The following is a 16657-nucleotide window of genomic DNA, read 5'->3' on the forward strand; positions in this document are numbered from 1 at the left end:
TTACACTACGTATAGATATTTTCTGACGAGAACGAGTAAATTTTCACTATGCTTCGTACCTGAAAACAACATAATTTGTTTGGTTTGTTGTTCTTTGATGGTGAGAGGTCAGGTGTATTTAGAGGTTAGTTGTTGACTGACATTTATTGTGTGAACTACAAATCTGTCAAACAATAAAATATAATGAATGAAACATGTTATGTTGGTTTTTGTGTGTAAATCAGCAATAACACAAAAAATATGAAAACAAATGAACATGACAGATAATACTAATTTCTTATTATTAAAAAGGGTGTTAAAAACTAGTATGTAAACTTCATGTCTAATAATTTAATAACATTAATTTTGTATATAAGAAATAAAATTGGTGTATCTGCATATCTCCATGTGAAAAATGAAATGTATTACTTAAATTATAGACCCATGTTTTATAGACATAAATTTGTCACATAAGCAATTCATGTTATCAAAAACAAACCGGGTTAAACACGTTAGAAAATGCTCGATAGAATAAAAATAGGTTGAAACTAAGAACTGTCCTCACATATTTTTTTAGTTGGCATTAGCTTTAATTGCTCTGAGTTTGAGTTATTAAAATCCAATTTCCTCCGATCAAATGATACCTTCTTTTTTATATGTTAGTTTTTTTTTTCTTTTTTCACTCACAAATAAAATATAGAAAATAAGCATTATGAATGAATAGTAAGTTTCAATATGGACTAAACAACAACTCATCTTTGTATTATTCTAAAATTTTAGAGATAATGATAAAGATAAAGATAAGAACCTAATGTGAACGTTTTACCCCGTTTAAGAGGTTGTGAGTAAGATTTGTGGTTACTTTGGGGTACCCGGTGAACATCCTTTTGTTTCTTGCCAATTTGCTAACTCTATATGGCAGATTATCTCTCAATGGTGTGGTAGCCTTTCGATCTATGTTTTTAGTACAAAGGACGTTTTGAAGGTGCACAAGTTTCTTAAAGTTTCAAAGGATTTGGCCAAGGTAATCAATGTGTCGGCGGCCTATTGGTTCGAAATCGATCTAAGAAGCTCTTGATTAGTTAGGAGGATCAGCATGGGTGAATCTTTGTGTGGCTAGGTCTGGCCATGATGCCCAACTTTTTAGCTCAGTAGTGTAACTTTTCTGAAAAGATAAAAAATATATATAAATATATTGAGTCCGGCTTATTCAAATTATTTTTCAAAATCATTCTGCCTATTCATATTTTGTGTTCAAGATCTGCTAGTAAGGTTTTGATAAAACTATAGTTATGTATTTATTATGGGGTGGGTAGTTTGGGTTCTTTATATGCTTTTAATTCTTTACATCCATAAGAAGTAAGATCCCCTATCTATTTCGGTAAATTTACTCTACTATTCTTCGTAACTATTTTTCAATGGGAATTGACTAAACCTGCAAAGTTGCAGTGTTTTAAAAACCGGTTTAAATCGGATTTCGTACAATAGACCGGTAGTTTTGACCAATTTACTAGAAAATCGTATCAACAGTTTTTGTCTAAAATACCGGTTTTTACCGGCTAACCGGTTTTAATCCCGAGAAATTTTAGATTTTTGTGGCCCATATTTTTTCAAAATTACTTTTAACCAATAATTAGCATTCAAACGTGTAAACTTTATGACTATTTTTTTTAAATTGAGTGCTTTTACATTATTTTTCATATGGATTAACTTTTTGAAAAAAAATTTGTTATATGAATGTTTTGAGTTATTTTTGGATTGAAGTTACATTTATAGAAAATTATAAGGTAAACTATTCATCAGGTTAAACCTCCCGGCATAACCCAGTTCAACCGATTATACTATTTTTTTGCTCACTCCGGTACAAGTAAAATACCGGTTTTTAAAACAGTCCAAAGTTAGTACTACACTAGTACAACTGTTATATGCATGTGAACATGTTTGCCAATTATAGCCTTAATTAAAATCCCATTTAAAAGGACTACATGCATGACCACTTTCCACCAAGTTAACAAATGGAAGAAGACAACAAAGAACTCAAAACCTTCATCAACTTATGGTTCATTGCCATCTCCTCCATCTGCTACTGCTACTTCATTCCATCTCGGATCTCGCATGGCGTCCCGAGGTTACTCTCACTTCTCCCCATCATCACCATCTTCTCCATCCTCCCATTCCCAATCTCCACCGTCCATTTCGCCTTCCCTGCATTCTTCTTCCTCGTATGGCTAGGTAACTTCAAACTATTACTCTTCGCCTTCAACCGCGGCCCTTTATCTTCCAAACCACAATTACCACTCCTCACTTTCATCTGCATTGCCATGCTTCCGATCAATCCTAAACAGATTGATCGGAAGCAGAACAGTATCAACGTAATCCAGTCGCATAACTGGATTACGTTGATGCTGAAAGCTATGATTCTTATAATGATCATACATGTTTATCAATACAAACATAACCTACATTGGATGGTTCTCACAGTTCTCTACTTTACACACATGCACATTGGTTTCGAGCTAGGTTTTGCCATCACTGCGTCATTAGCAAAGGTTATTCTAGGATTCGGGTTTGAAATTTGAAGAAACACTAATCGGACCCCTGACAGATTACTGGTAACCTGGGGGTTAGATAGATGTTTCCCACGAGGGGTTAGACCCAGAGAAGATGGTTCTTCTGATTACCTGCAAAACAGACACCGTGAGCTTGTCACTGAGAAGGGGGGGGGGGTTCCTCCTTGTGACCACCCTCCGGCGTGAGAATCAGACTAGATTGCTCTTTAAATATAAGTGTATATTAAGAGATTGCTAGAGCAGATATCAGGTATAATATGATGATACAAGATAAGATATGATAAGATCCGATGGTCATACCATTTGTGGTATTTATGGCCGAAGGTAGGTTTCCAAGGAGGTGTGGCCGGCTGCAACAGTGTTCCTGTTCCACCAACAGTGGCCTACGCACGTGCCCTGCTGGTAGTTGGTGGGTAGGCAGCGGCTGATAGTGACCAGGCCTGCTGTGTACTATTCCTTTTCCACCAACTGCCGGCTACGCACGTGGTATGGCAGTAGTTGGTGAGTAGGCAGCGGCTAATAGTGACACAGTACAGGAGCATGCTGCTCGCCATACTGTGGTCAATAAGCTGTCGTATCTTTAGTCAGATCTTTTTCCCATACCTCGTCAGGTACAGTACAGAAGATCTTCCCGTATCGTACGGACTGGCTTATTTGGGGCGGGAGTATTCCCCCTCCCGCCCTTGTGCGGGATTGTTCCCGGCTTTGCTCATTCCTTCAGGTGACACAGAGTGATTGAGAGCTAAGTGCCTTGTGCGAGTAGCCTTGCTGCGCGGGTGGCCTTCCCTGATGGCTTGTATCCGAGGCTGCGGGGACAGGCGGAGTCCTTCACCATTGGGAGGCATTTCCTGCGGGAACAGCTTGCGTACTGCGTGTAAGGACGTCACGTCTCTGAGCATGGTTGGTCCTGCGGATCCAGTTGGTTTCTGCGCAGACGTCCCTCTTCAAGGTGAGTCTTGCGGGTCCAACTGGGCTCTGCTGGGACCTACCTCTTCAAGTCCCCCCAGTCCAATGTTCTTCTCATGAGTGTTTAATAGAGTGAGGTGAACTTTTGGACTTAAGCAAAGGGTTTTTTAAAAGGGTTTTTTAAGGTTTTCCATGGGGATTCTTCCCGCGGAAGTCCTTGTCACTTGCAGAAATTCCCGAGTTTCCTGCTTGGTCTTTGGGTATGATGCGGGTAGGTCTGTAACCTCCTCGCAAGTCAGGAACGTTGAGTCCCACTTGTGTGGATTCTCCATGAGGTTTTGGTAGTTTTGAACATAGTGATCAATTATGTTAAAACCACCAATTAGCTTCAAACAACGTAGTTCTCGACGTTCCCGCTATGCGGGGATGTTATTTCCGTTTCCGCAAGCATTGCCCAGAAGATCCTTCTTGGTTTCAATTCCCAGCGGAGCGCTAGGTATGTGAAGGGTTTTGCCTTAACACTGTACCTGCGCTCGTCTTACGGTTACTTTACTTCCAAGGTATTCCTGGCGTCAATTCCCTGCGGGTGCTAGGTATGTGAAGGGTTTTGCCTTTACACTGTACCCGCACCCGTCTTATAGTTACTTGGTTGCCGAGGTATACTTGGCTTCAATTCCCTGCGGGTGTTTGGTATGTGAAGGGTTTTGCCTTAACACTGTACCCACGACCGTCTTACGGTTACTTGTTTGCCAAGGTTTACTTGGCTTCAATTCCCTGCGGGTGCTAGGTATGTGAAGGGTTTTGCCTTAACACTGTTCCCGCATCCGTCTTACGGTTACTTGTTTGCCAAGGTTTTCTTGGCTTCAATTCCCTGCGGGTGCTAGGTATGTGAAGGGTTTTGCCTTAACACTGTACCCACGACCGTCTTACGGTTACTTGTTTGCCAAGGTTTTCTTGGCTTCAATTCCCTGCGGGTGCTAGGTATGTGAAGGGTTTTGCCTTAACACTGTACCCACGACCGTCTTACGGTTACTTGTTTGCCAAGGTAAGGGGTATTTTCCCGCTTACTTTTTAATATTTTTGAATTTTGAATTTTGAAATTCGAAGAGTTGGTGGAAGGATAAGAACAGTCCAAACCTCTGAAACGTCGTGCGACGGTTTCTTCTGACTGTGTCAGGACGTGCAGGAAGTTATGGTGACGTGACAGTACATGGTCATTCCAGACGCTTTTTCAGGCGCGTGGGCGCGATTTTTCGGGCGCGTGGCCGCGAAATTAATTGTATGCGTCCTGTCAACAGCTGTTGCCAGCTTGCTTTTTGCCACGTGTCATAGTTTCATTGCACCTTTGTTTTCTCTCTCTTCCGCATTAATTTCATCGCATTAATTGCGATTAGTATATAAAGGGGGAGAGGGTTCTTTGTAATCCACACTTTCACTCTTCTTTTCATCTTCTAAGCGATTTCCGGCGAATACTCACCTTTTCAGGCAAGCATTCTCCCGAAATCGTTTCCTTCTTCTTTTACAAGATGTCTCGTGATCTCGAATCTACAGCTGATGACAAGAGTACTGCTGGCGAGTGCCAGTGTGCTCTGCCTGGCGATCTGTATCGGTACGTCGTCAGGAAGTTCATGCTCGAGTCTCTCGAGCCTGAGTTTCCTGAACCCCATCAGACGGTGTACGATGCCCCCAGAGGCAAGATCGGGGTTTATGCTGCATTCTTTGTTTATGGGAATCTTAGGTTCCCATTGACAAAGTTTGTTTACCGTGTCCTTGAGAGGCACGGTGTTCATTTGACCGAGTTGCACCCTATGGCGATCGCCAAGATTCGCCACTTCGAGTGGGTGTGCCGGATTTTGGGCGTTGAGCCCTATGTTGACTGCCTGATGACCTTCTATACTTGGAGGTGCATCCAGGGGTGGTATACCCTGACAACCCGAATCAAGGGTTTGAAGATTTGCGCGACCGAGCGCAGTCTTCGCGCGTGGAAGCGGGAGTTCTTCTTCATCTCCGCTCGCGCCATCCCCCTTGCCATGAAGTTTAAGAATGGGCAAGCTCTCCCAAGCCTTCACGCCTCCAACTACCAGGAGGCGGAATGGTTCTCGAAGATATCTCGGGTCCAATCTCCGGTTTACCGGTTTGCGGAGTCCGGGATGGTGATGCTGGGGATGAGCCGGGTGTGGAAGGCTGCCGATGCGCAAAAGATCCCAATCGTCCTCGAATACGGTTCGAACTCTGTTCCTTACGGTATGCTTTGTTTCTTTTTGTTGATTTTGAATTTCTTCTAACTTCTTTCCTGTTTATTTCAGAGGGGAATGACTTGCAGTCGCTACTAAACCTGCGGGAGGCTGACGGTCCCGCTCGGATGGGTACTCGCGCTCTAGACGAGAACGAGTTGCCCATCCTAGAACAAACGGCGGATCGGTTCGTGGAGGTCTATCCGCTAGGCCACGAGATCCTTAGCGCCAGCCGGCCAGGTAAGGCGCTATTCGACCCTCGACCCCTCAATGTTGAAACCTCTGCTGGAATTTCTTTAATCGTATGTTCTGATGAGGAATCCGCAGATGGTCCTCCGTTGGTGCGGAAGAAGAAGGCCGCCGGCGGGAAGGGAAAGGAGAAGGTGGCCTCCACTGCCGATCCGGCGCCTCGGTCTGATTCGGAGACTGAGAGCGAAGAGGTGGCGGGGAATCCCGGTGGTGATAAGACCACCGCTCCGGAGGCTGCGACTGTCACCTCCGGAGAGCCCAAGAAGACGACGGTAACCGGCGCAAAGAGGCCGGCTCCATCGGGTTCGTCCCCGCCTCTCCGTACCTTTAGGCTCAAGAAAACCCGTAAGTACAAACTTTATCTTTTAACTTCATAGTTTAATATCGTTTAACACTTATCTTCTTTACGCAGGCGTGGATGTTGACGCATTCCAGGGTGGAGCGCAGAGGAGTACCTCCCCGCCAATGACGGTAGGCTTGGTCAGCCTACCTGAGGCGTCGACCCAGGCGCCTGCGCCTGCTTCCGCTGGTTCAGTTGCTCACTCCTTTGAGCGGACTGTTCCAGCTGAGATGACGTCACCGCCGGCTGTGAGTGCGATTTTTACAGCATCTTTCACTGAGCCGGCGGTTACTATTGCTGCGGATTCCGCGGCGGCGACCGCGGCGGCTGCTACGATGCCCCCGCCATCAGCAACGACGGCCGATCCATCAGGTACGCATGGGGTTTCTCGCCAATCTCTGCCACCTTCCCATCTGCCTGACCTCTTGGATGGATTTCCCTTGGGTTCAGGTGATGGGTTCGGCGGCTATCGGCCTGTCATTGACCCTACTGGTGCGTAGGGTTCTTTTGGCCCTTTTCATATATATTTTTTCTTATCATCTTTTCCTAACTGCTTTATGTTTTTTGCAGTGTCGGATTCCAATGAAGTGTATGTTCCACGATGGAACATTCGCCGAGGAAGCTGGAATTTGGAATTGATTTACATGCAAACTGTGTAAATGAGCTCCCTTCCATGTTGTTGGGATGGGAGTGCCATTGAGCCGATACGCACCTGGTTCGGGATCTCGTTCTTTACGCAGCATGTAGTCTCCACATTGAAGCTGGAATTTTTATTCGTGTTTTCCCCAGCTGGGGTTCTACACGCACCAGCCTGCTCAGCGTTCATTGCGCCACGAGGTGCGCGAGCGTCCCATCTCTGACAAATGCTTCGACCATGTCCTTTACGTCTATGCATTATTCGGTGTTGTGGCCTTTTGTCCTGTGAAAGTCACAGTATTTGCTCCGATCAGCATTGTGACGATGTCGGATTATTTGAGGCTTTGGCCATGGGAGCTCCTCTGTAGCGAATATCTCGGTGACGCTTTTGGTGAGCGGCGTCCATCTGGAGTTCCTGTTTGACTGTACGTTATCCCTTCCGCCTAACCGATGCTGCAAGCCGGATGAGGTGTCAAAGTTTACCCTTGACTGCCAAATGCCTAGCTTCCGCTTTTTGTTTAATCGGGCGGTAAGGACGTTGTCTTCTCTTGTTTTCTGGGTGTAGAGGTTTGTGCTCTGTGGGAGATCTCTACCCAGTTGCTTCTCCGTTTCCGCAAAGCGTTTAGCTGCTGTCATGAGGGCATCCCATGTGGATGGCATGCCATCTTTACCCGTTAAGGTGCGGATGAGCTCTGGGTCGTTCGCTCCCTGAATAAAAGCAGCGCGAACAAGATCTTCGCTAATGTTACCCAGACTTAGCTTCTTCGAATTGAAGCGAGTGATGAAGTCTAGCAAAGATTCGTCTTTTTCTCGAATGCACTTGAGGATTGTCCATTGCTCCTCGGTATATTTTCTTTGCTGGCTGAAGTGTTGGCTAAACTTCTGTTGGAAGTCTGCCCAGTCGTAGATGTGGTTGACCGGTAGACGATCGAACCACGCTCTAGCAGCCCCGACAAGCGTCATTTGGAACATGTAACACCACGTGGGTTCCGTCCAACTACTGACGGTTGCCCCCGCTATGAATCTGTTCAAATGATCATCTGGGTCGGATATACCATCATATGTGCCTATGCTGGACATTTGCTTGGCACTTTTTGGGGCAATTGCTTCTGCAATGTCCCTTGCAAATTTGGACGTTCCCGCATTTGCAACGTTTGGTCTGAATGTTTTGGAGAAGTCTCGTGGACTTCCACCTGTGCTTTTTGGTTTGAAGGCTTGTCCAAAATGCCTTTTCGGTTGGGAGTCCGTTTCCTTACGCTTCCCTTTTGCCCTATGGCGAGGGTTCGCGTCGGAGTCGGATTCCTCCGAGTCATCCTCCCAGTATTCTTCGAATTCGTCAGCCTGTTGGACGGAACGCAAGCGTTCGTCCAACTCAGCTTGGAATTCCTTTTGACGTGCCTCCGCCCATGCCTTAACTTCATCGAGTGTTTGGCGGGGGAGTCTTGTTCGTTTCTCTAACTGGGTATCGGTGAATCCCAGTGAGCGATTATTTACTGCACTTGCCCCAGCTTGAGTAACTGGGGTAGTGTTCGTAAAATTTACTTCACTTGCCCCGGCTTGGGTAGCCGGGGTAGTGTTTGTAAAAACCGTGTTGCCGGTATTCCCCCCAGTAGCTGGGGTTGTGGTAACCGGAATTTCTTTAACCATCTTTCTAGAAGTTTGAAAAAACTGGAGAAAAATGAAGTTCTAGCTTTGTCCCACGGATGGCGCCAATGAAGAAACACTAACCGGACCCCTGACAGATTACTGGTAACCTGAGGGTTAGATAGATGTTTCCCACGAGGGGTTAGACCCAGAGAAGATGGTTCTTCTGATTACCTGCAAAACAGACACCGTGAGCTTGTCACTGAAAAGGGGGGGTTCCTCCTTGTGACCACCCTCCGGCGTGAGAATCAGACTAGATTGCTCTTTAAATATAAGTGTATATTAAGAGATTGCTAGAGCAGATATCAGGTATAATATGATGATACAAGATAAGATATGATAAGATCCGATGGTCATACCATTTGTGGTATTTATGGCCGAAGGTAGGTTTCCAAGGAGGTGTGGCCGGCTGCAACAGTGTTCCTGTTCCACCAACAGTGGCCTACGCACGTGCCCTGCTGGTAGTTGGTGGGTAGGCAGCGGCTGATAGTGACCAGGCCTGCTGTGTACTATTCCTTTTCCACCAACTGCCGGCTACGCACGTGGTATGGCAGTAGTTGGTGAGTAGGCAGCGGCTAATAGTGACACAGTACAGGAGCATGCTGCTCGCCATACTGTGGTCAATAAGCTGTCGTATCTTCAGTCAGATCTTTTTCCCATACCTCGTCAGGTACAGTACAGAAGATTTTCCCGTATCGTACGGACTGGCTTATTTGGGGCGGGAGTATTCCCCCTCCCGCCCTTGTGCGGGATTGTTCCCGGCTTTGCTCATTCCTTCAGGTGACACTGAGTGATTGAGAGCTAAGTGCCTTATGCGTGTAGCCTTGCTGCGCGGGTGGCCTTCCCTGATGGCTTGTATCCGAGGCTGCGGGGACAGGCAGAGTCCTTCACCATTGGGAGGCATTTCCTGCGGGAACAGCTTGCGTACTGCGCGTAAGGACGTCACGTCTCTGAGCATGGTTGGTCATGCGGATCCAGTTGGTTTCTGCGCAGACGTCCCTCTTCAAGGTGAGTCTTGCGGGTCCAACTGGGCTCTGCTGGGACCTACCTCTTCAAAATTGAACCGCAGTTCAATGAACCTATCCTGGCTACATCCCTCCAGGATTTCTGCGGCCACAGGTGGAACCTTGTGGCCTCCAGTATCCTAAGGGATACTGTGTATAACCCAGTTCGTGTTATCGCAAACCGAGCTCTTGGCACCTTTTGGAGCCAACAATTGGCGATTATTGTGACTTTTGTGGTGTCGGGGATAATGCACGAGCTGATGTTTTTCTATTTGATGCATGTAAGCCGAAGTGGGAGGTGACGTGGTTTTTTGTACTTCATGGAGTTTGTGTGGCTGCTGAGGTGGCTATGAAGAAGGCGGTTAATGGCAAGCTTCAGTTACATAGAATGGTGGCGTGGCTGCTTGGGGCGACGTTTTTGCTTGTGACTGGTGCCCGGTTGTTCTTCGCAGAACCAATAAGAAATGGTTTGGATGTGAAGATTATAAACGAATCGTTCGTCTTGTTACGATTATTCGAGTCTGGTTAATGCAGTGAAAATGTGATCAAGTTTATGTTTTATGTGTAATATTAACTACCCTCTTAGTAATATAATCATATTGATTAAGAGGATACTATAGGTATAAAAGCTAGAAAGAAATGTTATGGGTCTTTAATGTTTTAGTAACTGCATCTGCTAGTTTTTGTATCAAGTTTGTTGGCTACAATAAGTTACTTAAATTTAGAGTAAACTAGTGTTTTCTCCGGGGCGTTGCACCGGTCGGTCGGTAAAATACGGACGGTGGTAAAACACAAGCGTTGATACGGTAAGTTGACGCGAATTCGGCCGGTTTTAGTTACGTGCGTTATTATATCAGAACTAAGACAAAAATTAAACAAAATATTACCAATGGCTTGGCAACGGTCGGTAAACCTCGATCATTTGTAAAACCCGACCATTATCGATCCTGAGCATTGAGGCGATTGAGTCTACGCGAATTTAGTCGCTTTTCGTCATGTTCGTTATAGTACCAAAACTAAACAAACAAAAATCAGCATTCGGTATGTTTTCGTTACATTACTTGATCTAAAACAAAACGCGGTGAGTCTACACAAATTCGGTCGGTTTTCGTTGAGTTCGACACGGTACCATAACTAAAACAAAAGAATAAAAACAAAATTCACATTTGGAAGGTTTTCATTACGTTCATTACGGCCGAAACTAAAATAAAACACGGTGAGTCTACATAAATAGAACCCCCCTTATCGCCCCACATCTCTCCGGAGAAGGTCGGCCCACATTTTTTTTTACCTTTTTCAATCAAATTATTCAAAGGTGAATTTTGTGGCTGACAATCAGTTTCACACTTATCTTTGGTAGGTTGAACACATTTAATTTCGTAGTATATCTGCCACCCTTTCCATTAGATTAGTCAGATCTTAGGCCACCATATTCTTCTTATTGTTTTGCATATATGGGGACCATAGCTTCATACTTCTTTAGTACTTAATCGGTATACTTAGGGCTTTCAATTTATTATACGGACTTGTTAACATGACACGAGTTTTAAAAGATTTGAGCTTGAGCTTAACAGGTTTCGTGTCTTAAACAGGTCGACTTGTTTAAGACATGTTTAAATTCGTGTCATAACAGGTCAAAGACCTATTAATCTGTTAATAACCTGTATAAATTTGTATTAAAAAAAATAATATATAACGCCCGTCCGAACCCGATATTATATTTTTATGAATATTATGATTTCCTTCTATGGTTTTTTTTTCAAGTATGTTATGCATTTGTCGTCTTTTGTTTCTAGTATGTTATGGATTTGTACTTTTTGTTTCAATTATGTTATAAATTATCGATTAAATAAGACTTTATGCTCGTTTTGAAAATTTTGGTTTTGTTACTAAACAGGTTCGTGTTCGTGTTTGGAAAAATGACACGATTAGTTATCGTGTCATGTTCGTGTTTAGCACAACAGGTCATCGTGTCTTAACGTGTCGTGTTTTATCGTGTTGTTTCCGACATGTTATGACAGCCCTAAGTATACCCGAAAAAGAATCAGACATTATACTACAATAAACTAAACAAGTATAATAGAAACAACATATTAATAATTTAAAATAGAAATATATAGCAAACAAACTTACGTTATACGATAAATATGCATACACTAAGTTTAATCACTAACGCATCTAGTGTAATCACCAATACATACATCATACTATATAAGTAAATATGCATGTAATCGTATATGCATAGTCGGTATGCACCCTCTCAAATTCGTATTTTCTTTTATAAACTTCTACTATATTAGGTTCAAAGACCCCAAATGTCTCATCCGTGTTTTTTTTAGTGCCTCAAACTCAACTTTCCGAGCCAACTTTTTCAAACGCAAGTGTAGTTTTTCTTTCACAAAATAACAATTAAGCTTAGGTTATTTAATTTTCTAACCACTTCATCAATTAGTTATTAATATAGTGATATATTTTGTAAGTTTAATCGGACCTTTATAATATTTAGAACAAAATATGATAGTATTCATAGTATCATTTCTTTTTTATAATTCTACACTATTTAATTTGAATTTTTTTATTTGTACATAAGAGCGTTTTGTGTCGTAACAATTATGCAAAGGTTTTTATCAACTGTAAGTCTGTAATATGTATTTTGTTATTGTGTTTTGGGGAAATTTATTGCTTATATTTTTCTATACGTGGTTTATTTAATGTAATTTCATTTGACCTGACCCATTTTGGTTTGACCCATTTTAGTTTGACTTGACTCGTTCTATTTTGACCGTTTTTTATACCCACTGGTAAAATTTTCTGGATCCGCCACTGAATGCATACACTAACGTAAACAAGCTTACATGCATAATGGTGTAATACCAAGACATATGCTAAGTTACCAACTAAACTATGTAGTGTAATCATCAATGGTTACACTATACCATGATAGTGTGTAATGCAATCACCAATGGATGTACTAAAATATTTATACTATTATTTCACATGAGTCTCTTATATTATTTCACATTATACAAGTTATTCATTAACAAAACATCAAACATAACATTAACTTTCTAGCTCAACAACCATAAATCCAAGATGGAAGCCGCGGGGTTAAAAGGACTTCTAGCGGCTCCTTCTTCGGAAGAGTCATTCCAGGGCCTTCGGTCATGTCTACCGGGAGACCTTCGGGTTGAACCAAATCGAAAGAATGACAGAGACGAGCCAAAGTTAGATGAAGCACTTGAAGCGAAAACGAGATGCCAGGGCAAGAACGTCGACCAAACCCAAACGGCATGAGGACAAACTGCTGGCCTCTCATGTTGGATATTTTAGTGTTATTGGATTAACTTGTCAATCGAGAAAATAACGTTAGAGATTAAACGAGTTAGGTGACGCGGGAGTGCGGGCTCAATTTAATTCTAAATGTTATTTGAATTTATTATGTGGCTATACTTGGGCTTAAGTATAATAATAGGTGGGCTTCTAAATAATTATTTGGGCTTATGTGGGATAAGAGATGGAAATCGGTTTATATAGACCGATGGTTTTATTCTCTGGTATTCCCAACTTGATCGCATAGAAAGAACAGAAGAGACGGTTACTTTCTCTTGTTCCTCATCACAATCACAGATTCATCAAAATTCAATTCCATGTACAGAAAATCTCTGTCTTATTCGATAAATCATTGCGTTTAACCCGCAAATAGGTTTATCTGAAAGTGATTCACGATTCAGAGATTAATCCAGGCAATTATTCAAGAAACCAAGATTGAAATCAATGTTACAGGTTTGCACCATTAATCGAATTCATCCTCCAGGTACGCAATATATATACAACATCTCACATCCACATGCTCATGCCCTAAACCCATAAACCTTTCGGGTTGGAACTTAGATGGATCACTCCAAATTGTGTCATCCCTTTGGAGCTTCCAAACGTTAACGATTAGCCTTGTCCCGGCTTTGACATTGTACCCTGCAATGGTACAACCTTCTCTTGCCTCCCTAGGTGCTAGAAGAGGGCCGGCTGGATATAGACGCAAAGTTTCTTTGATTATAGCTGCAAGATAGACAAGGTTTTTGATGTCTGCCTCCTCAACTTGCCTTTCTTTACCTACATTGTGGTCTAGTTCATGTTGAAGTTTCTTAAGAACATGAGGATTGTTTAACAATAATGAGATGGCCCAAGTTAGTGTCACAGCCGTCGTATCGTTGCCGCCTAGAATCAAGGACTATAAAATAAACATTTAGAAGACAGAATCGTAAATATAACTTAGTTATAGTATTTAAGTGTAATTAGATTAACTGGCCGATCAATGTAATAATCATAATAAACATTAAGCAAGTTCGGGGATGTGTAGATTGCATGTTTGCTTTAGTTATTATGGTGTTAGGGGTGAAGACCCTAACAAACGAGATCAGGCGGCAGCGCCCCCAATTACGAGGTCCTAGGGACGGCAATCCCTAGCGGGGTCCAAGAAGCAGAGTCTCTTGCTGGAAAAAATTTATTTATGTAAATATTGCTTCATTAAAAATTCATTAGAAAATTCTTTTATGATTATGTCACTCATAATCATAAGTATTTAATTTGGAGGCATATTGATTAAATTTAAAAGAAAACTACATAAGGCAGTTCTCCAAATCCAACTGCTTACATGACGCTCCATTCAATTGATCGAAACTCTGGTTCATCTTCCTCACAAAATCAAACTAATTTTTTGTCTCAAATTCAGAGTTTATCAGATTAAAGTATTTTAAAGAACCATCGAAATAACTTTTAATCCGAAAGTTATCATACTGACTCTCTGAATAATCAAGGTTGCAATTCTAAAATCACTGGCATATAACTTACCATGCATGTGGACTTGATGATAGTATCTGAATCATACTTCATATCAGGAAGTTGTCCTTCCTCTTCTAGTGATAACATCACATCTATAAAATCCATTAAATCGTCTTTACTTCGATCTAAATCATGTTTTCTCTTTTGTCGATGCTCATCGAGCCACGCTCCTAGCACAGAATCAAAATCTCTTGCCGTCTTTTTTATCTGCTTCTCGTAACCTTGTAAATCCAACCACCATAACAAAAGTAAGGCGTCTGACACAACGAAAAGACCACTCAACCGAAAGAAATCAATGATGGCTTCGTGACACATTTTTGCCTCATCTTCGCCACCTCCAACAACTAAAAACCGTTTTCCAGCCACCATCATCATAATTATGTTTAACATTGTGTGTTCAAACCATTTATTCAACTCCACAACCGTCGGCTGGTGTGAGTTTTCTACCAATCGCGCATAGAGCTCGTTAATACCACAATTAATCTCCAACACACGAATGTCCTTCAGCATCTCTAGGCGACGGTTGGAGAGAAGCTCTAGCATGACTATTTTTCTCATTTCTCGCCAAAAAGGCGTGTATGGGGACATTCCAAACATGGCATAGTTGTAGCACATGTGCTTCACAGCTGCCGATTTTGGCCTGGAAGCGAGTGCTAGGTCGTTGACAGTGAAGCATTCTTTGGCTACTTCCCAACTGCTGACGACAAAAGCATGATGGGTTCCTAAACGAATGTTGAAGGCTGGACCGTATTTGTCAGCCATGGAACCCAGTGTACGGCAAAGAAGTTGTTCACCACCGCCGAATAAGTGGAGGTGACCGATGATTGGCCATGCACCGCCGACTTCTGGAGCTTCTCCTTCCTTCGTTCTTGATTCGGTTTGATTAATAAAGATGACATAGAATAGTAGCAATATTATAGGAATAGAAACCACAACCAATTCAAGTGAATTATTCATTGTGACATTGAACGTTTGTTGTGGTTTAGGAGATAGAGGAAAGTTTCACTTATATTATGAGTGAAACTTATAAAGTTTCAGCGGGTCATGCACAGTAACTCAACAACGCCGAAGAACGATAACTTTGTTTTCAGTTGGATCGGTTTTATTATTCAAAAATGGGGGGGTGGCGCAGCTTGTTACCCGCTTACCTGCCTCTCTATTGTAATTGGATCCTTTTATTGCAACTATGTACCCACATAACCCCATGGTACCAGAAATCCAAATGCACATCACAAGATTCTTATCTTTGATCAAATGCGTATATGGCTACATTTCCTCCTCCACACTACCAATTATCTCAAACCTATTCCATTGTCGGTGGGATTTTTTTTTTTTTTTTTTGAAGTGCTAGATTTATGAAGAAAAAAATGGGTTTTAGGTCTTTCACATTGAGTCAAATGGAGATTATATTGGAAGTTAAACAAAATATAGGTTGTGTTATAAACTTTAAGGGTTTGTATGTTATTAATGTAAACTATGTTTAGGTTAAAATTGTTATTATTGTAATTATGTTGAAATGGTTATGATGAAGCGTTGTGTCGGTGGTAGGGTTTATATACCCTTCCATCGATCATTTACAATCGTATTTGACAAGTCATGTTAATCGAAGAATTCGTTCGTGTATCATCATTGTGTTACACGTATCAATTAGTATCAATACCGAATTTGCTCATCCTTAATACTCATTATTTGCATCTTCAAACGGTATCTCTTCAAATCCTTACCACGTATCTTGTGCTACCACGTGGTGGAGTGGTGTTGAAGGGAATAAACTTGGATCCAACTGTCTACGATAGCTGGATTGATGTGCTAAAAGCGATCTATAAAAACTTTAGGCTAACAACCTAAACACTTTAGTTTTAAATTTATAAACCTAGACTCTCCTAATGTTGGACCACTAGTCAGACAAGTGTACCTATGGACTGTAGTAAAGCCTAATGAAGTCCGGATATCGAACACAAAGGAAATTAGCCACACCTAAAGTAGACTCTAACTATAACTTAATGATACTACTGGTTGGACAATTAACTAATTAAACTACAACCGACGCTGGCACTGACTAACTTCAACACTGTAACAACGTGAAAATTTCGAGTTCAAAATATCAACTTTCCAAAGTCTAGGGACTAAAATTGCCAAATTCCAAAGTTGAGGATCTAATTTGTAAAATCTGATTTCCCTGACCCATCACGGTACGCGACAGGTCAGAAGAGACTCCCATCGCGGTACGCGACGGGGAGTGTGACACGTGGCACA

General features: G+C 42.2%; 1 protein-coding gene and 1 pseudogene across 1 annotated transcript; one reads left to right on the forward strand and one right to left on the reverse strand.

Moving 5' to 3' along the window:
• The first annotated feature begins 1986 nt into the window (after nt 1-1986).
• On the forward strand, nt 1987-10118 carry LOC143550920 (long-chain-alcohol O-fatty-acyltransferase-like; annotated as a pseudogene).
• A 2517-nt stretch (nt 10119-12635) lies between these two features.
• On the reverse strand, nt 12636-15370 carry LOC143550921 (xanthotoxin 5-hydroxylase CYP82C4-like). Its single transcript, XM_077041469.1, has 3 exons — nt 14411-15370; nt 13397-13790; nt 12636-12871 (listed from the first exon to the last, which is right to left on the reverse strand). Exons 1-3 carry the CDS (start codon nt 15356-15358, stop codon nt 12636-12638), a joined length of 1578 nt encoding a protein of 525 aa, XP_076897584.1. The 5' UTR covers nt 15359-15370.
• Nucleotides 15371-16657: the final 1287 nt, after the last annotated feature.

This window comes from Bidens hawaiensis, unplaced genomic scaffold, assembly GCF_021521415.1.
Source record: "Bidens hawaiensis isolate Kalapana, Puna unplaced genomic scaffold, B.hawaiensis_p1.1 tig00016203_1, whole genome shotgun sequence".
Lineage (NCBI taxonomy): Eukaryota > Viridiplantae > Streptophyta > Magnoliopsida > Asterales > Asteraceae > Bidens > Bidens hawaiensis.